Below are 25,903 nucleotides of genomic sequence, written 5' to 3'. Positions count from 1 at the left end.
ACATTGAAGATGAAGACTGGATAAAATGATTAAAACTATAAGTAGATAAAGAAAGAAAGCAAATTTAATGTGAATAAATAGGGGTTTACATATTTCCAAGTGTTTGTTTTTGTTGATAAACATAAATAAACTTACATATTTCCCTTAAAGTTAACATATATCATAATGTATCATTATTTTCACTAGGCATAATAAATGACGCAGAAAACTAACTTGTACATCTTTTGTTTCCAAGTTCCATTATCGGCTCCAAAGAATTTGGTGGTCACCGAATCTGACACAGTGTCACATACTCTTGATCTCTATTGGGACCCTCCTCTTAATCCAGATGAGGATATAATCGGTATGTGTTTCATCAATAATTTTAAGGTTAAAAAATAAGGATAAAGGCACTATAAAATTATATCAGTTCCTAATGATACAGAGCCCTCTGAACCCTTTTTTTGTGTAAACTAGTCAATGCAGTATAAAATTATATCAGAGCCTTCTTAATGCCTAAGTGTTCAAGAAGAGCCGTCCATTTTTTATATCACCCATGCAATCATAGCACTAATCACGTAATAAGGCTCTAATAATGTTTTAAATCCTTACATTATCCAATTATTATAAAAAATAAAGCAACGGAGATATTTAAACTGGTAAGTTCTGTTCTTCCCTCAAAGCTTACTTTTGTTTAGTTTTGTACTTGTTAAAAATTTTATTCAGCCAAAACAGATATCTGTGACAAAATACGTGGCAGAGAAGAAGCTGAGATATTCTAACAAAAAAATAAAACGTTTTATTTCAACATAAGTATTTCGGATAGCGACTTATTTTCCCTAATAGTATATGTAACCATCATTTTTTATTTTGAAGCTTTAAGGATGTGTTAGAATCAATAGTAAGCAATGAAACGTTACTCTACAAGTGTACATTCACTGACTTATTCTTTTTGGGTTACTTTTGGCCACATTAGTATTATTACTAGGTACCCTAGTGATGATAAAGTATTATTTGCATTTGTAAGTTAAAATGCACTTTTAAAAGTAAATATAACTGCAACTGTTTTGAAAAAAACAGCTCTTTTATTTTGTCGATTCATAAGTAGTTCTCCCACGTTAGTATCTTATAATATTGTAAATCTACAAGATGAAAGATTTTTTAAGTGTATATTTAGTGAATTCGAACGCGATTATCAATAGATGAAATCTTGAATAATATAAACAGAATACAGAAGATTAAATTTATTATCCATCTTATTACAGACTACAAAAATAATGTTTATATTTTCTTGCTATATTTCAAAGGTAGTAAAGGCGCTAGAGTTATAAGGTAACATAATGGGCTTCAGAAGATGGCATTACAATCGTACATGTGCGCCGGTGAACACTTGGATATATTTACAACCATGTTTAAGCGTAAAGTGATCTTTGCCATAAAGTTAAGTTTTAAATATTCATTTTCTATAAGACGTTCATTATAATTTATTTCATTTTCTGTAGTAAGAAAATATGAATGATTCGTAGACACACCAAACACCTTAAAACAATTGTACAAGTTCATATAATGATAGGCCCAATAATTTTTATACGTGTTATAACAAGGATTCCAAGAAGACGAAGTTATCTTGAATAAATATTCACGAATGCTTTGAAAATAATCAGGATACTAATAAATTCATTACGTAATTCAGGTTTATGTGTACGTCACAGTTATATGTATCTACGTTATGTATGATAAGTGTCTTACACCTTACTATATGAGGCAGACTTACGTACTGAACCATTCAATTTAAACTTTGAATATAGGTTAGGATATACATCTACAGCCTTCTAAAGCAAATGTACTGGCCTTAGCGAAAATAAAAAAAAAAATATCCTGGTCAGAACGTGAGTTAACAGAATGACATTTGCCAGGTCAATACGGTGCAGGTCATTCAGTGGCGTGGGCTAGAGAGAGCTCATCCGCCTATAATGAGGGCCCATTAATAATTTTATTCTATGTAAAATTACATGAGATGTAGGGCCCATAAAAATTATTAGCCCTTGGAATCACACAACTTCAAATCCGCCACTAAAGACATTACAGTGCTTGTTTATCCTGATAAAAGGGACCGCTGGTCATTCAGTGTATTATAGTTTACTGATGATACTTGTTTCGCTGTAATTAATGTTTATTTGTGATCACGTTTATACACTCTTGTGCTCTCATGAGGATAGATAATATGTTAAACTAGATGTACAGTTTCAGTTTCGTTATGATTAGGATACACAATATACTACCTCATCGACACCCCAGGGTCTCGTGGCGAGTGGAAGGTACAGAAGACTGAGGGCAGGGGAACGTTTGCGACAATCTCTCAACCGCATGTCGTGACACCAGAGAGTAGATACGTGTTCCATTTAGAAGCTCGAGGAAGAAACGGCGTGGGACCGGCTTCTGAGGATTTTATTTTTGACCATAAAGATAGTATGTCCAGGTTATTGTTTACAATGATGAGGTTATGAAGTTAATTCTCTTAATGGAAGATATGGGAAAACAATATACTAAAGACGCAATTTTATGGAACACGTGGTACTAATTACGCCTAATGTAGATTTAAAATAACTAGAAGTGAATGCTTAAAGTTTATCTTAAAGTTTAATGTTAAATTCAAGGGGAAAACCAAAATCTGAAATTTAGAGAAGGTCAAGCAATTAATATTTCTTTGTAGGCTTCCATGCATGTTTCAGTTTAGAAACCCCAATAAGAGGGCTTTGTTCGAATCTGGTATCAGTCACATATTCAGATAGAATGTTCTAGTACATCGAGAAACAGTCAATATGTATCAACAAAGGAGAATCAAGTTCTATTTTACCCTTTTAAGAAATTTATTTTTGCTGTTTTTCGCTTATTGTTATATTCTAGCTTAAACAAAAGACCGAGAGTTTTGTTTTACAAAGTTTACTAATAAAAGTCATTACCGAAAATGAAAAGAACAATAACTGCATAATTTTAAATTCGATGATTAAGAAAGGTGTCTTTGTTTGCGTTAGAGCAAAAACCATATTCGGATATCTGTTGTGCCTACCGCGGGGAATCGAACCTCGGATTTTAGCATTCTAAGTCCGTACACTTACCGCTGTCCCAGAGAGAAAGGTTAACAAATAACTAATAAATAATAATGAACATGACTAATACTTTTATGTTTCTTAACCGTAGACTCTTGTGGATGATCTAACTAAGATATTGTTTAAACAAAGTAGAAGTGGACTTTGCGATATGCACTATCTAACGTAATTATTCTTAAGTTATGACAGATTCAACGAAGAGTGGTATTTCGACTTCAACTAATCTATGCAACCTTCCGAGTAACTCTGGTCCATGCAAAGCAAACTTAAGGCACTACTATTACAACTCGGACAAAAGCGAATGCGAAGAATTTATTTACGGAGGCTGTCAAGGCAACGAAAATAACTTTCAAACCAAAGAAGAGTGTGAGGAATCATGTGGAAAAGAACAAACCGAAAATGTCCCAACACAAGCAACAAAAGGTATTATTTTTAATCTCGATAACGACTTAATGTAATGCTCTTAAGTTGCTGAATTACTCTTGCAAAAGATACCAGTATTTACTTAGTAAGTAGCATAACATTAGTAATGTAATCCATGTTAGTAAAGAGTTTGCAGAAGACGCATGAGAAAGTGACATTTATCTTTACTGTTTTTTATCCATAGTGCATAGTACTACTTTTTTAATGCAAATATTAAATGTTAATTTCGATTTTGTGTATTATTCTACATCGGCATCATAGTTACACAATTAAAGAGTTCTTTGGAAAACATAGGAAGATTATAAAGCAATAACAAAAAACTTACTATTTTCAAGTGTTTTGATTCGCTTTCAATAAATATCCACTCCCCCCCCCGCTTGAATTCTGTATCCACTATAACTTACTATACAACAGAATTAGAAGAGCTGGATTTTCGAGAGTCATGCATGGAAGATGTATTGTAAGCTTATCCCTTGAATTTTACCTTATTCTTGATTTTTTCCTTATTATTAACAGAAGTGAACTACGCATAAAAAAAACACCTGGATAGTGGTTCAGTAAAGCGAATAATATAACCGTCCATATGGTGGGTACAATTAACTCATCGTTTTGAAACTGCAATGATGAAGCTCATGACACATAAGTAACGAGTTAAAACTTCGAAGTCGTCCAATATTCTAAATCTACAATTTTCTCCTCTTACTCAATAGCAAGAGAGCAGTAAGACAGATATAAAACTATAACAAGTACATAGAAAAATAGATTTGACAATTGTCGCGTAAGAATATTAAAAATATGTAAAGAAAATGTTGCGAAAATGTATGACATCTTTTAAAATTAATATAAACATCTTCATAGTACGAAAGATACATTACTTTCTTCAGGATCTAAGTTTTATAAAAATAAACGAATCTTATGTGAAATTGGCAAAAGGAATTAAAGAATATTTGTGAATATTTGGAGGTAATTAAATGTTTAGAAACAACTATCTCAGAAATGATTTCTAGTTTTCCTACAAGTTTATTGTTTTCTGTTCACATGGAAATTTTATATCTTCTCGTCTGATAAAACAAAATATTAAAACCAAAAGTCCATACTTATTGTCAACGCTTTTATTCTTTTATTTCTTTTAGTTCCATTATCGGCTCCGAGAAATTTGGTTGTTAAAGAGTCCAGTGAAGTGTCGCACGTTTTGAATCTCCACTGGGATCCTCCCCTTAACAATGGCGAGGGCATAATCGGTATACACTTAGTTAGTTTAAGCCTCGTATTTAAGTAAACTGTACAATAAGTAAATTATTGTTTAATACTGTTAATTAAGATACACCACGTGAAACAATTTATAGATAGGAAGAATAAAAAATAACGTTTAACCGAATGTCTTAGATATACTATTCCTAAAAAATTAAACTTGTTTCTTGTTTATCCTGAGCAAAATATTTGTGTAATAATAATTGTTGTATTTATTTGTTTTAAGGATACACAATCTACTACTTAATCGACACACCAGTGTCTCGTGGCGAATGGAAGGTGGTAAAAACTGAGGGAACTAGAACTTTTACGACCATTCCACAACCTCATGTGGTGACTCCAAAGAGTAGATATGTGTTTCGTTTACAGGCTGAGGACAAAAACGGCATCGGAACGATTTCTGAGGATTTCATTTTTGAACATAACGAAAGTATGTGTAATATTATAACCATCAAGAATGTTTAGTCTTTATACTTCTGTATATAAAATGAGAATTTCAGTATCTCTTCGTATGTAAATAGTTTCCTGGGGTGCTTGTCGATGTAAGGCCAACTACCGAGGGCCAAATATACTGATGTTTTAGCATACCAATTGACCAAATGATACAAACACCCTAATAAAATTGTTGAAGTTTCTCACAACTACTTACTCCTCATGAGAATTTTATTCACTTGAGATAAAACCAATTACAGCTTACATCTTGACATATCTTACTATTACTGACCATGATTGTTCATTTTAGACACAGTATAAAGATATCTCTTGAAATTTAAAGCGTTTTGAAAGATAATACAAGTAAATTTCAAGTTTTGGAAAATGGGGATCTTGAATAAGTTATGAAATATTTAATTTCTTGAACAGCCTTGCGTCAGTGGATTAAAGCCTTGAATGTTAACTAAAATCTTATATTTTGACATTGATGGTTTAAATGCATGACACAACCAGACACTTTGGTTCGAAAGTTTTAGTTTATTATCGAAACCATTCGATTTGCAAAAAGAACCTATATTTTGGATAGAAAATAATTACACAACTTTATAAATCGGATGCCGAAAAATGACAGAAACTGAAATGTTATATTTTTATTAACTAATTTTGTAAATATAAATAAATTAATAACCAAGTAATTTGTGCAAAAAAAGGTGTCAGTAATATAACTGAGGTTACGTATCACAACGTTAAAAATTATTTTATAATACACATTAGTTTGCCTTTCAATTATTTCGCCGGTAAGGGAATATTCCATGAGAAAAATAGTACTGAATACATCTGAGAGTATTTAAAGTATTTAATAAAGTAGATGTTTTTGAGAAATTATTATCTTTTCAAAGAGAAAATCCATAACTTTGATTAAATGGATGAATATTTCAGTTTTTAGAATGACAGACTGCTATATATAGCAATTCCAATGGTACAGTTACGACAGAAAATGTTCGTATCCCTGCGTCCCGAGTAGGTTTTTGCTCATAACTTAAAAAAGTATCACGATTAGGCTAATAGAAATAAAATATATTATAAATATTATACTAACACATCTACATAAATTTTTAGGTAAATTGAACGACAAATAAACTGTTTATAAACAAATAACCAAACATAGGAGGGGAAGAAAGTGTTCGTGCGTCTATTTTAATGGCTAGTTGTGTAGCCTTTAAGGTGAATTACTTGGCGCAATCTCTCCTCATAGCCCCCCATGATCGTTTGATAGTACTCGACTGGTATTTTCTTCCATTCTTCTTTACAGAATGTCTCCAACTCTTGCAAGTTTTTCGGATTACGCTGATGAATCCTGGTCTTCAACTCATGCCAAACATTTTCAATTGGGTTGAGATTGGGTGACTGTGATGGCCACTCCAGAACGCTTATATGGCTCCTTTGCAACCAGGATTGCACATATTTTGATGTGTGCTTAGGGTCATTGTCGTGCTGGAAGATCCAACGACGCCCAAGTCGCAGGTTCCGAGCATCATTCTTGATATAAGTGCCTAATATGTCAACGTACTCTTCTTTTTTTATGATTCCGTTGACGTGGTGAAGGCTACCTACACCACAAGAGCTGAAAGAACCCCATAGCATGATCGAGCCACTTCCATGTTTAACTGTAGGGACGGTGTTCCTTGGAAGATTTCGTTCCCCCTTCTTACGGAAAATATAGCGAACATCATTGTGGACGAAAAGCTCGATTTTAGTCTCGTCTGACCAAAGAATACTCTTCCAAAAGGTAAAGGGGTTATCTACATGCTTTCTTGCATACCTCAATCGTGCTTTTAAATGAACAGGCTTTAAATATGGAGTTCTACGAAGACGGCATGCTTTCAACCCAGAAGAGCGTAACATGTTTGTAACTGTAGAGGTGCTTACTTCAACCCCAGTTTCCCTTACGAGTTTCTGTATGTCATTACTATTAAACGAGGGTTCCTACTAACTTCTCTGAGAACCTTCCTCTTTGTTCCCTCTGGAATTTTGGTGGGGCGTCCAGAACGAGGGAGATAAGCAGTTGATCCTGTAAGCTTAAACTTAGCAATTATGCTTTGAAGAGTAGATTTCGGCTCAATAAATTGTGTAGCAATACTGGAAAGAGACACACGAGACTTGTATTTTACAATAATTCGTTTTTTTTAAATCAATGGACAGTTGTTTCCTGTTCGCCATGATGACCAAGTAGATAATGACGGAGATGGCGCTAAATTGCCGGAAGTACAATTTTTTGCTGGCTAAATTCCAATAATTATGAACCAAGTGTCTAGTTCTTGAATCGTATAATGTAGTTTATTCGCCAAGCTAAATAAAATATTTACGGGAATATCAGTTTTTTTCACACGTTCTGAACTGTACTAACACTTTCTGCTCCTCCTATTTTTGGGCCTGGCATGGCCAAGCGCGTAAGGCGTGCGACTCGTAATCCGAGGGTCGTGGGTTCGCGCCCGCGTCGCGCTAAACATTCTCGCCCTCCCAGCCGTGGGGGGTGTATAATGTTACGGTCAATCCCACTATTCGTTGGTAAAATAGTAGCCCAAGAGTTGGCGGTGGTTGGTGATGACTAGCTGCCTTCCCTCTAGTCTTACACTGCTAAATTAGGGACAGCTAGCACAGATAGCCCTCGAGTAACTTTGTGCGAAATTCCAAAACAAACAAACAATCCTCCTATTTTTGGTTATTTGTTTATAAACAGTGTATTTGTCATTCAATTTGCATACAACTTTATGTAGATGTGTGTTAATATAATATTTATAACATACTGTACTTCTATTAGCCTAATCATGATACTTTTGAAGTTATGAGCAAAACACTACTCGGGACGCAGGGGTACGAACACTTTCTGTCGCAACTGTATTACCACATCACTCGAACATGAAGTTTATCAGGAAAACGTCCTCCAGATATTTTCTTTCAGTAACAAGTATTAAACACGTAATGTCAATTTTTTAAAAATAAGTTTGAAGATATCTCAAGGGAGAACTGACTGTTGTGTATATTGTTAAGAATGTTAATAAGTTTATTATTATTTTTGTTTTATATTTAGTGTTAGTTACATACTAATCTAAAACAACATTTGGTTTTACATAATTTATTAAAAATTCAATTAAAAGCCAATACTGTAAGTGTAAAATAATTTCATAATTTTGTCATTTTGCGGCTAACAAATGACAGATGATTTTATGTTTCTTAATCGTAGTTTCTTGTGTAAGATCTGAAGATATTGTTCAAATAAAGTAAGCCTGGTTTTTACAATATACTATCTAACGGAATTATTCTTAAGTTGTGACAGATTCAACGAAGAGTGGTATCTCGACTTCAACTAATCTATGCAACCTTCCGAGTGACTCTGGTCCATGCAAAGCAAACTTGAGGCACTACTATTACAACTCGGACAAAAGCGAATGCGAGGAATTTATTTACGGAGGCTGTCAAGGCAACGAAAATAACTTTCGAACCAATGAAGAGTGTGAGGAATCATGTGGAAAAGAACAAACCGAAAATGTCCCAACACAAGCAACAAAAGGTATTATTTTTAATCTCGATAACGACTTAATGTAATGCTCTTAAGTTGCTGAATTACTCTTGCAAAAGATACCAGTATTTACTTAGTAAGTAGCTTAACATTAGTAATGTAATCCATGTTAGTAAAGAGTTTGCAGAAGACGCATGAGAAAGTGACATTTATCTTTACTGTTTTTTATCCATAGTGCATAGTACTACTTTTTTAATGCAAATATTAAATGTTAATTTCGATTTTGTGTATTATTCTACATCGGCATCATGGTTACACAATCATACGTTGACCATGAAGTAATAAAACAAAGTATACTTACTTAAGTATATGGTGGGTACAATTAACTCATCGTTTTGAAACTGCAATGATGAAGCTCATGACACATAAGTAACGAGTTAAAACTTCGAAGTCGTCCAATATTCTAAATCTACAATTTTCTCCTCTTACTCAATAGCAAGAGAGCAGTAAGACAGATATAAAACTATAACAAGTACATAGAAAAAATAGATTTGACAATTGTCGCGTAAGAATATTAAAAATATGTAAAGAAAATGTTGCGAAAATGTATGACATCTTTTAAAATTAATATAAACATCTTCATAGTACGAAAGATACATTACTTTCTTCAGGATCTAAGTTTTATAAAAATAAACGAATCTTATGTGAAATTGGCAAAAAGAATTAAAGAATATTTGTGAATATTTGGAGGTAATTAAATGTTTAGAAACAACTATCTCAGAAATGATTTCTAGTTTTCCTACACGTTTATTGTTTTCTGTTCACATGGAAATTTTATATCTTCTCGTCTGATAAAACAAAATATTAAAACCAAAAGTCCATACTTATTGTCAACGCTTTTATTCTTTTATTTCTTTTAGTTCCATTATCGGCTCCGAGAAATTTGGTTGTTAAAGAGTCCAGTGAAGTGTCGCACGTTTTGAATCTCCACTGGGATCCTCCCCTTAACAATGGCGAGGGCGTAATCGGTACATACTTAGTTAATTTAAGCAAACTGAGTATTAAGTAAATTATTGTTCAATTAAGATAAACCACTACGTGAAACATTTTCTGAAAACGTTGCTAATGTCCCAACATTACGGTGATAAATATTTTTCTTTTTTGGAATATATCGTAGACTATTTCAATGAGTTTTTCTATTATTATAGAAATTACTGCTGTTGACAAAAAGAGAAAAAAGATCCTTGAATTGTTGCCCGAGTCTTTAGGTAACAGGTGTTGACAACTGATAGAGAATGTGGTACTGGTCCTGAGAAATAAAGCAGTTAAGAGGGAAAAATCAATTGGATATCAAATTGTTCTTGTTTCAAGTCTAGTTTAAATTGTTAAAAACATGTATGTACCTAAGATGAATTACTGCCAGAGAAATAGTGAAATTGAAGTTTCATTTACAAGTGGTTAGTGCTCCTTAGGTTTTTAGAGGAATTTCAATTACTGATAAGTTAGAATGGAGCTTTGATTTGAATTCTTTAAATTTTTATGTTGTGTTCATTGTTTTATCATATGTGGTTACAACAACCAACGTGATGCAAGAATAAAAACTTTAGCCACGAAGAAAGTCATCTCAAATCTCGCGGCTAAGTTTCCTTGCATTAAGAAATATTTTGGTAAAAATATATCTGTGTTAAGCACTATTATGGTTGTCATTCCTTGATTTAATGCTGAACGGACAAGAATCAATTTGGAAATATCATTCTTGTAATATTAAAATTATATGGGTTTTTAAAAACCTTTGCAAGCAAAGTATTTAAATAATGTTAGGTGTGTGTTTGATCTAAATTTCTATAAAATTATATTAGAAATTGTCTGGAAAACCCGTAAACATTGACTTAATTAATGAATATTGTAAAAAAAAAAGATTTCTTGGAATAATGGATAAGATTTTTAAACCTTTATGTAGTTCTTTATTAACAACACGAAAAATATTTTTCTTAATTTTAAAGGAAGGAATTAGCAAAAGTAAACATGGTATACTTGAAACATGCTTTTATATCATTTGTATATTTTATATGTAATGTGAAACAAGGCAGTTGTTATATTTCATGCTAAACAATATTTAACATGTTCGAATTTTTCCTACACATGATATGTCACGATTTATCATCAAAAGTGAAAGTATTAAAAATATATATGAAAAATAGGATAACAAGGGTTAATTCAATGTTTTAAATGAACGATTCTTGACAAACACAACTTGTTTCTACTTTATCCTGATCAATACAATTTTATAATAATAATTTACGTTTTTTTCGTTTTAAGGATACACAATCTACTACATAATTGACACACCAGGGTCTCGTGGCAAGTGGAAGGTGGTAAAAACTGAGGGAAGTGGAACTTTTACGACTGTCCCACAACCTCATGTTGTGACCTCAAAGAGTAGATATGTGTTTCGTTTAGAGGCTGAGGACAAAAACGGCATCGGACCGATTTCCGAGGACTTTGTTTTTGACCATTATGAAGGTATGTGTGCGTGTATGTTCTTTATATATAATCAAAATTGTTTGTTATTGGATTTCATAATAATATGTAATACGTAGAGAACAGTTAAGTCTGGTTAATAAGACCAGTATTCTGTTACTGATCCTCATCAGACTGCAGCAAATCATTGCTTAACTTGTAATTTAGTATTCCTAGGAGCTTAAACTTTTATTAATAACATGTGTGAGGCCAAAGGATTTAAGGACGTTTTCGAATTTAGAATTTTATGCTGAATTAGTAAATAATTTATTGATTAACATTGTGAAAATACAGTTTTTTCGTATCATACTTTTTGGCAACAGAGTAAAAATAAATTATTTTACAGATGAATGAAACTTACAGCCATACATAAATATAGGATATCAAAATAGATGTATTCAATTAGTGAACATACAAACATAAAAATAACATATGCAAATTGTATTACATTAATAGTTACCGGATCACACTTTATATCAAAATTGGTGAACATCCTCAAACCAGGACAACATTTTCCTTGAATCACTTTCTGTTGTGAAGATGAGGTCATATTTCACCTATCTAGTATGTACACTACAATGTTGTGCATACAAACACAATAGTTGTCAACAGAATATACGACTGTTATGAAAAACATTTATCATAATGTTACATTGGGAAATTATTAGTTTCCTACAGACATGACAGTTCAGCTGCATTATGCGAGCTAAATTTTGTCCTATAGTTTTTTTTGTATTCAGAGCATCCCATTAAAAAAGTGTGCAGTTATTTTTGATAAATGAAATATATTGTTAAAAACTCACTCCTTTCATGTTATATAAAGAATCAAGACTATTGTTAATTTGAAATATAAAGATTTTCCTGTGTTATTCTGACTTGACTAACATGTATGAAACTCTGATTAAAATAATTATGTAATGTTAGTTTTCATTCATTGAAATATCACTCATTAGTTACTTTAACAGCGATGTTATCTTCAATGTGACAGTATACATGTTCTGGGACCTGTCACCCTTTAGATCACTTAACATCAAAACAAGCAATTTCTGGCATCCATCCATTTTACTCTGGACCCCAGTTGTATAACTTTAAAGTTAATGCATTTTCTCGCATTGATGTTACCAAACCTGTACGGTTCTATTTCTCCAAGAGTACATGTATACATGGCGGTGGGTTATTAGGGCCTGTTTTGTTATTTTAATATTTAGGTTGAAATCAGTTTTTTATTGCAAAAGTGCCGATAACAGAACACATATACTGTATTCACCAATGCTAACGCTATTTTGGGTTTCTTATACATGCTACAAGAAATAAGCTTCCATGGCTGTTAACACATGTGTGATTATGTGGGGCGACTCTATCAACTTATCGAGTGCTGCCTTGAGCCTTTGGTCCTTTTATACATTTAATCAGATGCGAACTTGCATATATAAAAACACGCAATTAGTTGTATAGTCACAACTTTTAAAGGTACTGGCTCTAGGTGTTTAGCTTTTGATTTTAAAAAACAGTTTATAGAAAACTAGCAACTCAAGTATTTCAACGTCATTTTGTGGTGTATGCAAATAATGAGGAAGAAACTTCCTAGTCAAAGGTCTAAGTTAACCATCACGTTTTGACAAATGTGTGTGTTAGAGTTATTTTGAAACTCTTTCATAATACACATATAATGGTTTACACTGAGAAGTTATACAATTAATTGTTTAATTCTAACTATCAGTCAGAATCCACACGTAATTTCTATCATATCGGTTACAAGTGCCCGTCAGTTTAAAGACATACATAAAGTGTAGGTTGTAGACTGACAGTTCAAGTTTTTTAACATAATAACTGAATGCTTTTAATTTTCTATTATCAAAACGAGTAATAATGATACAAAATGAGAAGAATGGTTAGGATTATTCATCACAGTGATTCAAGTTTACTAAATAATTACCCTCTTACAGTGATTCAAGTTTACTAAATAATTCCCCTCCTACAGTGATTCAAGTTCACTAAATAATTCCCCTCCTACAGTGATTCAAGTTTACAAAATAATTCTCCTCCTACAGTAATTCAAGCTTACTAAATAATTCCCCTCCTACAGTAATTCAAGTTTTCTAAGTAATTCGCCTCCTACAGTAATTCAAGTTTACTAAATATTTCCTCTCCTAAAGATGACAATATTTCCTCGCTGACCTTTATTTTTCTTTGATATTTTACACTCTCATCTGGATAGCTAGTGGTACCAGTATCTCGTCATTAATATGTTTTAATTTCAATTATTCTTTTTAAATGACAAAATTACCTTAATTACATTGAAATTAAAGTTGTTGTACACCAGACCTATTGGTAAGTTGAAAGTGGTCTTTCAACAATCACACAGAATAAACCTAAGATGTGTTGGTTTGTTTGTTTGAATTTCGCACAAAGCTACACGAGAGCTATCTGCGCTAGCCGTTCCTACTTTAGCAGTGTAAGACTAGAGGGAAGGTAATTAATCATCATAACGCACCGCCAACTCTTAGGCTACTCTTTTACCACGAATAGTGGGATTGACCGAACATTATAACGCTCCCACGGCTGAAAGGGCGGGCATGTTTGGTGTAACGGGTATTCACACCAGGGACCCTCAGATTACGAGTCGAGCACCCTAACCACCTGGCCATGCCGGACACATAAGATGTGCTATCGAAGTTACCAAATAGTTATATTTATCTTAATTTGATTATTACTATAGCAACTAATTTAAACAAATATGACGCACGGCAGGATAGTATTAGTTTACAAACTAATCGTGAGTTATTAAACTGGAAAAAGTACATTCAACATGCCTATCGTAAAGAAAAATATGTTATCAAAATTAATATACACATAATTAATTAATATTTTTTAGTCTGGTGTCTAATGAAATCAATCTGTATTTACTGCAGTTTCCACGACCAGTGAACCTGTAACTGATGATAATTTGTGCAACCTTCCAAGTGATGCAGGGCAATGTTCTGACTACTTAAAGCGCTATTATTACAATCCAAATTACAATGGATGCCGTCAATTTATCTACAGTGGCTGTGGAGGAAACAATAATAATTTTGAAACAAAGGTAGAATGTGAAGACGCTTGTGGAGAGAAACAATTTCAACCTCATAGGACTTCGAACGTTTATGGTAAACGTTTTTCACTATTATCAACGTTTTCGTTAATATATGACAGTGGCTCTCAAACTCTCTTGTTCGCAGACCATTTCGCTGGAAGAAAGACCTGCGGTCCTACTCAACTTTTTCTGTTCTCTGATATGGCTTCAAGGACTGCAAGTGAGCTGCGAACCACACAACCACACTTTGAGTACCACTGACATAAAATGTACATTATAAAGTTAAATAAGTCAAAATGCAGGACCCTATCATATAGTTATATAGAGGTGTTATGAAACATTTAGAGCAGAAATTCGCAACTGGTTTACAGTAATTGCACGATTGGTAATAAATACTTGTTGCTTGGTTTTTTGGTAATCAAAAGCTTACTTTTTCCAAAATCATGCTGCGTTATTCAGCAAAAAAAATAAATTAAACCATTTAGAGACTTGAAGGCTCAAAATAGCTCGGTTAAGTGTTTTGTTTGTTTGTTTTGAATTTCGCGCAAAGCTACACGAGGGCTATCTGCGATAGCTGTAACTAATTTAGCAGTATAAGACTAAGAGGTAGGCAGCTAGTCATCACCACCCACCGCCAACTCTTGGGCTACTCTTTTACCAACGAATAGTGGGATTGATTGTCACATTATAACGCCCCACGGCTGACAGGGTGAGCATGTTTGGCGCGACGGGGATGCGAACCCGCGACCCTCAGGTTACGAGTCGCACGCCTTAACACGCTTGGCCATGCCGGGCCTCGGGCGAGAAGAATGAGACACTTAAGATTATTTATCTTAATTATATACCCCAGACTTCAAAATGTCAGAGATAGAAGAATAGATCATTAGATTCAATTCAAAAACTTTCATTTAAATATCTGCAATATGTCATAACGCAGTCGTATACAAATATTAGTAAGTTACTTTGACTTTTCCACGATTATAATTATTAGAACCTTTAATTTATATCAACTCTAAAATTCCCACAATGAGCTTTTCTTTTCCGTATTTAGTTCAAGGACTCTACAATAAAAAAAGAAAAAGAAAATAGATTATCTGCACGTCTAAGTATATTAGGGTTAATAGTTAACATCTTAAGGTTTCTGATCCACTTTAATGTATGATGAATGTTGTTTTTTACGAGCTAGGAATCTTTTAAGAAACTAAACCAAGAAGTTGTAGTCCTGTCACACGAAGGTTATTAAAAGCACCTTCAACCATTTTGAAATGAGCACTGTAATATCGTGTGTTATTAGACTAAATTTTTGAAATCATTGGCCACGAAACACTGGTTAGTAAAACACGGCCTTGTTACACCAGTGATCAGATACATTAAATTATCAGTTCTCAACCTTGTCGATACCAGGTATCGCTCGCAGCCTTCTTAAACTGAATATTAAAATACAATAGTAACAAAAACAACATTACGACTTAACATGTTCATATTCTGTCAGTTTTTTTTATTCGCTTGTTTTTATAAAATTCCACTGATTGGCAAGGTGTTTGAGAAACAGTGCACTATATGACTGTCAGCAGTAATTTAGACTGACACTAGGGTACAGCACTTTCAGAAATTCTTGTTGGTTTGAAAGAGCGAATGGCAGGAAAATTAAAACAACTTAAGTAAAACATGTTTGGTTTTACAAATGTGAATAAACAAGGAAAGATAATGTAACGGTGGATATAGTAGCAATTTACACAAAGGTTTAGCTGAAGAGTTGGTTTTAAAACTATTGCATGAATCGGAACTAGGATGAAAAGAAAATTTGTGAGAATAAAAATAGAATCCTAAACTGTAAAACTTTAAAATGTTGTACAGTTCTATTTACGAGATTTTTAACTTTATCAGTTTATAAATAAAGAAATTACAGATGGAATTTATTTGTGTCGCGTTAAGAAGAGATAACATCGTTTGGTCATGTAACAAAAACTACAAACCCTAAATAACACCATTTTAGAAGGTTTAGTGAAAAGTAGAAAAAAAGAGTGGTTGTCCCAGACAACAAGGTAAAACAATATTGTCACGTGGAATGACCAACAAGTAACTGCTACAAGCTCCAGTGGTTACCATTGGTTCAATGGTGGTGTCCTGGCGATAAAGACGGTTGGTCGGTTTGTTGAATTTCACATAAAGCTACTCGAGGGCTATCTGCGCAGGTCATCCTGAAATGATAGACTAGAGGTAAGGCAGTTACTGAAACCATCCATCTCCAGCTCTTGGGCTACTATTTATTAACTAACAGTGGAATTGACCTAAACATTATAACACTCCACAAGTATGTACATGAGTACGTTCGGTGACTGGTTTCGAATTTGAAACCAGAAAATTGTAAATCATGGAACAAATGAATTGATTGAAATAAATGTAAAAAAGAAACCACCGTCTATTTAAGGAAGTTTTGTTTTAGTTACAATAAAATATGAACAAACTTTGTTTTATAAAAACTGAAGCTTCAAGAAACTATCTGTTACCTCTTATTTAAAATAATTACTTCATTATTACATAATAGCCGGTTTGGTATGGTCAAGTGATTAGGGCGTTCTACTCACAATATGAGGGTCGCAGATTCGAATCTACGTCTTACCAAACATGCTCGTCCTTTCATCTGTTTGGACATTTTAATGTGATGGTCGTTGGTGAAAGAGTAGCCCAAGGGTTGGCAGTGGGTGATATGACCAAGTGCCTTTCGCTGCTAAATAAAATACAGCTAGCGCGGATAGCCATCGTGTAGGTTTGCGCAAAATTCCAGACAAACATAAACTTTCAAGACAATCCATGGCCAGATGAATTCCATTTTTAAAATTTAATAATAGAGTACCCCACAAGTTAAATGTGCATGCTTATGACATAGATTATAAACAGAGAACTAATGAATTCAAACAATTAAAGATAAAAAAGAAAACAACAAACATAATCTAATTTGAACCTTTTCACATAATGCATTGAGCAACAATTAATTTATTTCATTATTTTCAATACTTTGCATTATTTTTAATGAATTGAAAACGTAGTTTTCATTAAAAACCCGAAATGTTTATTAGTGGTCACAGAGCAGTTCAGTAAATTATTCTTTGATTAAAATTCTCCATTCCGATAAAGAACCCATGAGCGTTAACATCATCGTTTGAATTAAATGGAAGTTAATACTAATTAATTAATGAATCACGTTCTTTAGCTTGGTTCTCTATAGATAGTAAACTACCTGAAAAGGTGATTGACAAAAAGTAGTAAAATATTTAAAATTTACCGGCATACACTTTTCACATTCTGAGATTACTGAAATATTTATCCAAACCACAAAAGATGGTGGAGATTTACAAGGAAAGGATATTCTTAAACCGGAGTTTAACTGTAATTAGTTATTGTTATTTTTGTAACGATAGTTAACATCTTGTTACTTTTCTTTGACTACATAGTTCCACTGTCTGCTCCGAAAGACCTGTTCGTCGTCAAGTCCAGAGAGGAGTCACCCACTCTTGAACTTCACTGGAATGCTCCTCCTCAAGCAACCGAGGAAATACTTGGTATCTATAATATTAAAACGAGATTTTCATCATAACGTTTTATAGTTTGAAGAATTACATGCAACACTGTAGCATTGTTACCTGACATTACGAAAAGCCACATGTCGATAGAGTAAAATAATACGAAACAATTTTAGAAATTAGTGCAGGCGGGTCCAATAACGCTAAATATCCATACAGTAAAATAATAGACGAAAACTTCTACAGATAGTTCCGGTGAATAAAGACATAAACGCCAATCAGTATATGTGTGTTTTATTTACTAATTATAAAGTTTAATCGAAAGAGCAAATTAGTAGAAAGAGTGTAATTCTCATTGACTGTTGTCAGATAGTAAAAAGGACTTAGAAAAAGAAAAGCTCCAATACTTGGTATTTTGTAAAACAATCATGATGGTTTCATGTATTAAACTAAAACAAATATTAAATGTCAGTCAAACGTTTTTTTGAAATGATGTAATTTTCAAATATTATTATTATTATAACATACTTGAAAACTGGAATAGTGAGTAAGAAACAAAAATTCAATTTGCATATAGTTAAACCTGTTTACGAAGTTACCTCGAAATACACAGGAATTATACTAATTCACATGACAAGTAATAGTTTTATAAGTATGTTATTTCTTTAAAAAGTAGAAATTGTTTACTTGTAATAACGGATACAAAAGAATTGCTTTGATTCATGACAGCGTAGTTCCCGTTATGTTCCTACTGTAAAGTATACTAGAACAGGCTAGGTAAGAACTAATATAATGTGTTTCGCTTAAATAAACCTAAAACGATAAATTCAAACACTATTAACTTTCATCAGCCGATATACGTTTATGATGGAGTACAAACCTGGATGAATGAAACGACATTTCATCCAGACAAACATATCCACTTTGGCGCACACTAAGTAACACATCTCTCTCTCAAAAGTTTATCTGTCGATTACGTTTGATGTGTTTTACTTATCTGATATTCATTTTTAAATGTCTAAGGAATGTCTAAACATTCCTTAGACTCTGTCGCTTTTGAACTAGATCTGTTTGTTTTTAATTTCGCGCACAGCTACACGACGACTATCTGCGTTAGCCGTCCCTACTTTAGCAGTGTGAAATTAGAGCGAAGGCAACTAATCATCATCACTCACCGCTAACTCTTAGGCTACTCTCTTACCACAAATAGTGGGATTGCCCGAACATTATAACGTCCCCACGGCTGAAAGGGCGAGCATGTTTGGTGTGACGGGGATTCGATCCCGCGACCCTGGGATTACGAATCAAACGCCTTAACCGACCTGGCCATGCCGGGCCTTGAACTAGATCTAGAACTTTTTAATTTTCCTTTTACGAAATATTAAGCAAGTCTTAAATAGACATCAAAGTACGTACGTAATAAAAGTGGACCGATGTTCTCAGTTTTCCTTATTTTAGCCATTTCAATTATATATATGAGCCATACTATTAATTCACTTTTTTAATATATAACTTCTAACACTATGATTTTAGTTCCTTCCTTTTTTTAAATCTTTTCTTCGATTTACAAAAGAACAAGAAATTAACTTTACATTTCAAGTTCGAAAATTTCACAACTTTTGTTGTCAAGTAAATAAGATGCCTTCTGTCCATTCTAAAGGATAAACAGTAAATTTATTTTAATTCTCTTAAGGATACGTTATATATTATGCGTTCGGCACACCAGAGACCCCTGATAGCTGGAGGGTGAAGCAAGTATCCGGGAATAACACTTTTGTCAAAATAGCAGATCCTCATCTAGAAAATTACAAAAAAGGCCTCATCATCCGGTTACAGGCTCGTGGAAAAGAGCGCTTTGGAAGAGTTTCTGATGATTTTATGTTTGAAGTTGAAGATCGTAAGTACCTTGCTTTATTTGTTTGCTTTGAATGAATTTTAAACATTAGAACTAACCCATTTTCATTCTTTTATATTTCTGTTTGTTTGTTGAATTACTCGAAAGGCATCTAAGCTAATCGTCCTTATTTTAAATAGGCAGACCAGATAGAATGTTCATAGTCAATAATAACTACTGCAAACACTTGGACTGCTTTTTACCAACCAATAGTTGGATTGACCATTACATTATAAAGCCCTCACAGCACATAAGGAATGGAGTGAGTCTAACCAAAAAACAATGCTGAGCCCTTTTATATTTAAGTTAATTATACCTAATGAAATAATTGAAATTAATTTTAATAACTAAGTTAGCGAAAAATAATGATAATATATTACTAACCATAATGTTTGCTATAACGAAACCTTTTCAAAGAATAAAAAATTAATATTAAAAAACAAACTCCATTAAACGTATTCATATAATGACGTACAGTTATTCTAATGCAAAATTAAAACTTAAAAAAATATCTTACGTAAACCTTTGAAATTACTCTTACAAAGCCTAAACGACATTGTAAAATTATAAGGTTCTTATAATTACTACTGACATATATCGGTATAATGTAAATTATATCAAATTTCCCTTTGAATTTGAACTGCGGGATTGTTTATAAGATTTCAATTGTATAAAACATTCACATAATTTTGTTTAAAGTATGCCTGCGTCATAAGAATTGGTTTGTTTCTTCCAATCATTTATAAATTTCATTATCACAAATTTCTAAGGTTTTATGAAATTAGTTTTTTTGAAGTAGATAAGAAAATAATAAGCGCTGTAAACCCGTGATGAGCCAAAATTACACCATAGCAAAATTTTCATTTTTATATTTGATTGGCATTAAATAAGCCTCTATAAACTTATGGAAAACAGCTCGTTTCTTCTCCTTATTCAGTCATCAAAAAGAACAATTAAATGCTGATATTTGAACATATCGTCTAATAAACCTCGAGGGAGAATAGAATAGCTCAGACACTTTATAGTTTCGCTTTAACAGGCACATTAAAATACATTAAAATAATCTAATCCCAATGTAATGACCAAATCAAAAGATGACATGTCATTCAAGACATTTCATAACGAGCAAAAGTGTAATATACTGGGTAACTATCATTCACGTTTTGGATGTTTAAAACGTATGCCGTATATAATCGATAATATTCTACAGTTTTGACAGGTAGAGAAGCAAGTAGTTATTCAGAAGCAAATACTTTCTGCCATCTTCCAAGTGACAGTGGCCCATGTAGAGCTGGTTTCAGACATTACTACTATAACTCGGATAATAAGCGATGTGAAGAATTTATCTACGGAGGCTGTGATGGGAACGACAATAATTTCAAAACAAAGGCTGAATGTGAAGAAACTTGTGGAAGAGAAACTCATGCTCGTATAATTCCAGTCAGTAGAGGTAACTGTTTTCTATTATTTGTGTAAGAGCAACTACGTAAAAAAAGAAAAAAACTTATTGAGTTGTGTAGTGGCAAGAGTGATAAACTATTATTTCTCTGTTTTCCACACCTCATATGACGTAAAAAAAGGAAGCTTCTATGAAAATATATTATAAAAGTAACAAAATTTACTTTTGAAAAAGATAAACATTTTTAATTGATTTAATCAAAACAGCTCAGGATATATTTAAAATCATTTTCATCCAGCTACGTCGTGTACTCTTATAATGTATTATAAAGCTAATGCCACTTAAGAAACTGTACTCATATGAAAACACCGTTATTTCACACCTCACTATGTATCCTAAAAAAATCAAATATAACTTACGTAGATTTATTTTCGTTTGTTTTGAATTTTGCGCAAAGCTACACGAGGGCTCTCTGCGCTATCCGTCACTAATTTATCAGTATAAGACTAGAGGGAAAGCAGCTAGTTATCACAACCCACCGCCCACTATTGGGCTACTTTTTTACCAACGAATAGTGGGATTGATCGTTACATTATAGCGCCCCATGGCTGAAAAGACGAGCACATTTGGTGGCGGAGATTCGAACTCGCGACCCTCAGATTACGATTCGAGTGTCTTAATCACCCGGCCATCCCGGGCCGTACTACGCAGAACAAAAATATATTTATACATACACATATGTAGGTTTCTGTGTGCTTTTCTTTCGTGGGATAGAGTTACCAATTATGTATTTCCTTCTTCACAAGTTCCATTTCTTCTATCAACTTTATATGAAAATATAGAGCCTAGCTTTTGACATGAACCTTCCACTTACCCACTTCGTTTTTAAATTATTTATTTTCTATAAAAATATGTTCACATGTTAAAAGGATTAACTAGTGTCTCATTTGTCACCTGTTGTTCACCTTATTTGAAAATTCGTATAAAAAGTAAATCTAATTCATTATTTGTATTTTATTCAGTATATCTTTTGTTTCTTTCAGTTCAACTTTCATGTAATGTTTTATTACATCTATTATGATCTTAAATACTTAAGGCTTTTAAATAACATTTTTTGTAGTTCTAGTAAACACGAAATTAAATGGCTGTAAACCCATGATGAGTAATCATTTCATAATATCAGAAATTGTCGTTTTTACAAACGGAGAAACCAAAACTATTCACCTAACAAGAAGTACACATACAGAGATCGAGAATCTAACTCGTATCCTCCCACATACTGATTACGATTGTCATATTAAATGCAGGTATCTGAACAATTAGTCCAATCAAGCTGTACTAGCGAAAAAAAGAATAGATTAAATATTTTATAACTTCGCTTTAACCAAATAATTAAACATATTATCTAATAGCGACGTAAAAAACAAACCAAACACTACATATATCTTCTTAACACTTTACAAACGGCAAAGAATTATACACTAAATTACAGTAATGACTTTAAAAATTATGTATGTTTAATGATATCTGATATTTTATGTACTATCTAATCTATCCTTTACATACTGATTAAAACAGTCAAATTAAATGCAGGTATTTGAACAAATAGCGAAACCAAGCTGTACTAGCGAATAACAGAATAGATTACCCATAACTTCGCTTTAACCATTTTAATCAAACACGTTGTCTAATCACGGCGTAAAAAACAAACCAAACACTACGTATATTTTCTAACATTTTATAAACGGCAAAGAATTATACACTAAATTACAGTAATAACCTTGACAATTATGGACGTTTAACGACATTGGCTATTTTAAGTAGTATCTAATCTATAACAATCTACAGTTTTTACAGGCAGAGAAGCTGATACTCCTTCTGAAGCAAATAACTTCTGTCACCTTCCAAGTGACACGGGTCCATGTAGAGCTTATTCCAGAAACTACTACTACAACTCGGAAAATGAACGATGTGAAGTATTTGTCTACGGTGGCTGTGAAGGGAACAAAAATAATTTCAAAACCAAAGAAGAATGTGAAGAAACATGTGGAAAAATAACTCATACTTCGATGCGCAATGGTAATTTGTTTTCCTGTTATTTATATTAGGGAGTAATACAGGCTGTTTGAGAAAAGTCAGCTGTAATGGAATGAAACGTTTCGGTGCCCAAATTAAAAAAAAACAAACCCAGATAAATAGAACATAATATTGAAAACAAGAAATTAAACTTAAGATTAGGCTTTTTCTTTCTTTATCACGTTTTTTGGTAATTTGTATAACCCTGAACCCCACATATAAACCACTATTTTAAAGCATATATTGGATATTTCTCTCCGTTTCAGTGTCCTCTTAAATGCCCAGCTATATTTCTTGGTAAGTTTCCGCTACACGTAAAACTGACACCATTTTAGGCTAATAGTTTTTCTTGACTTTTTTTACAAATTTTTCACATTCATTGGTGTTTTTTGTTTTCTGAATTTCGCGCAAATATTCTTGAGGACTATCTGCCTCACTTAGTAATAAATAATTAATAAAATAATGATCAGTTATATTTCACATCTTTATGTAGCTGATTTCATATTTTTACTCAAAATACTCAAAGTAACTATCTAATTTGAATCTTAACACATCTCTTTCTACCATTTATGATTACTACAACATTGCCATTCTCGCTGACGTAGTTAATTATTTTATCAGGTTGTTGAGTGCTTGTTTACAATGATCAGTCCACCAAAACGCGTATTTGGTTTTTCAAGTAATTTATGTAGAGGATGAGCTATGTGGTAGAGTATTTTTACAAAATAAATATAGTTTGACCGCATTCCCAGAAATCCTCTTAACTTGTTTAAAACAAGTTATCTGGTATTGCCTAATTATGAACTGACTCAGTGTAGATGGGTCTGTACACATTTTATTTATTTGTTATGTGACCCAGAAAGCTCACATGTTGAGGGGAAAAATCACACTTCTCGAGACTTAACTAAAGGTTCTCTTTCATCAACCAATCTAGAACTTTCTTTAGCCAGTAGGTGAGTACGACATAGTGGACAGTTCAGCAGAAGCACACTCCATTATTCATTTAAATGTAGGAGGATCATTATTGGATAAATCAATTGGTAACAAAAATTGGCAATCTATTTCCTGCAGTAAAGGCTGTCTTCTCTCTACTTGCGTTATTGACCTGCACAAGTTAATATGGACTCTTAAGATTCAATACTGCAAACCAGTTTTAACCAGATATAACATACTAAATATAGTCTATCCTTGTCAATGGGTAGGTATTTCTCTCTGTGATTACTTCATTTACATCATTAGTCCATCTAGAATCATACGATTCTATTCTCCTTCACAAGTACAACAAGCGACGCTCAAGAAGTAGTACTTGGTTCTTTCACAGTTTTTCTATCTTAGAAAGACCCATATTCTTTTGCCAATGGAAATACTCTGGATAACTGGTACATTGAGGCTTAAGTCACTAGGTCCACTGGAGCAGGTATCTTATACTTCACAGAAAGATAAATGTAATCTATAGCAATGACCAGCTGTAACTCCTCCACATTTTGGTCATAAAGTTGTTTCAGTTGAAATGATAAGCTATCGTTATGTGATAACTTACGTCACACTTTACACACATTACATCACAAGTGATTATTTCTGATGTTCTTTAGTGTTGAAGTACTACCTGTACAGTTTCACAACTTATGATGTTCCACCAAAACACAAACTTTGTGGTTTGTTGCACGTGCCTCTAATAATGACATTTTTATTTTCAAACCCATGGGAGGTCTCCCAATTATTAATCTTTCAGGACATACTGGAGTACTTGGTTCTATAAAGCCCCAGTCACTAGATATAAATTTGTTTCTTATTTACTTCACTTCATTTTACAAATACTACCTTCCTTGTCATTGGAAGTTCAATCTCTGCTGTAGTAATTAACCCTTAAATGGCGGCCATCATCAACTGATGCTGCTATTTGCAACATTCCCGCTGTTTAAGGGTTAAAATGTCATGCATCGTGAATGATTTGAAGCTAGCCTAACTTTGTATCGACGTCTGTATAAATTCAGTTCCTAATGTTAAATCTTTCTCATTACCAATTACTTACACATTATGCAGTAAGGATATCTTCTAACTTGTTTAGGCTGAACTTCACGTCCACTTGGTATTTACATCAATCCGTCTTCTTGCTTTATTTCTAAAGATAATTTTCTACCTTTCATTATTAAACTGGATAAGCTATGGAATCAGTATTGATAAGCATATGCAAATACTTAGTTTGGTTTTTTGAATTTCGTGCAAAGCTACACAAGGGCTATCTGCGCTAGATGTCCCAGATTTTGCAGTATAAGACTAGAGGGAAGGCAGCTAGTCATCACCACCCACCACCAACTTTTGGGCTACTCTTTTGCCAACGAATAGTGGGATTAGCCGTCACATTATAACTCCCATCTCTGTGAGCCTGCAGGTTTGTAGATATTGGGAAGTATTTACAGGGCCCGGCATGGTCAAGTGGTTAAGGCACTCGACTGGTAGAATGGTTTCCTTCAACACTAATCTTTTGGAATAGATTAAGTATCCTCAGCTGAACTATATCTTATAAGCCCAGATAATGTCTGGTTTTCAATAGCTAGTTAGTTTTTTTGTTGTTTCCTTTAATACTGTTATGTGGTAAGTCTAATCTCTATGGTATTGCCCACTTATTATATTACCATCTGTTCATACCTCATTATCTTGGCTATAATTTTTATGTTCTCTAGATTTAAGATAATTTCCAT

General features: G+C 33.1%; 1 protein-coding gene across 10 annotated transcripts in view; it reads left to right on the top strand.

Moving 5' to 3' along the window:
* Window positions 1-25,903, top strand: part of LOC143246253 (uncharacterized) — a 94,845-nt gene that overhangs the window by 29,192 nt on the left and 39,750 nt on the right. For all 10 annotated transcript variants that reach the window (XM_076492666.1, XM_076492669.1, XM_076492667.1 and 7 more), the window contains 13 exons: window positions 236-343; window positions 2,245-2,448; window positions 3,270-3,512; window positions 4,646-4,753; window positions 4,990-5,193; window positions 8,524-8,766; window positions 9,636-9,743; window positions 11,035-11,238; window positions 14,148-14,381; window positions 17,764-17,871; window positions 19,526-19,729; window positions 20,937-21,176; window positions 22,974-23,204. In XM_076492666.1, coding sequence (XP_076348781.1) covers window positions 236-343; window positions 2,245-2,448; window positions 3,270-3,512; window positions 4,646-4,753; window positions 4,990-5,193; window positions 8,524-8,766; window positions 9,636-9,743; window positions 11,035-11,238; window positions 14,148-14,381; window positions 17,764-17,871; window positions 19,526-19,729; window positions 20,937-21,176; window positions 22,974-23,204 — 2,439 coding nt within the window. The remainder of the gene's footprint in view (window positions 1-235; window positions 344-2,244; window positions 2,449-3,269; window positions 3,513-4,645; window positions 4,754-4,989; window positions 5,194-8,523; window positions 8,767-9,635; window positions 9,744-11,034; window positions 11,239-14,147; window positions 14,382-17,763; window positions 17,872-19,525; window positions 19,730-20,936; window positions 21,177-22,973; window positions 23,205-25,903) is intronic.

Source organism: Tachypleus tridentatus, chromosome 3, assembly GCF_004210375.1.
Source record: "Tachypleus tridentatus isolate NWPU-2018 chromosome 3, ASM421037v1, whole genome shotgun sequence".
Taxonomy (NCBI): Eukaryota; Metazoa; Arthropoda; class Merostomata; order Xiphosura; family Limulidae; genus Tachypleus; species Tachypleus tridentatus.
Note: the sequence above shows the minus strand (reverse complement) of the source record. Positions and strands in the feature narration are given on the sequence as shown.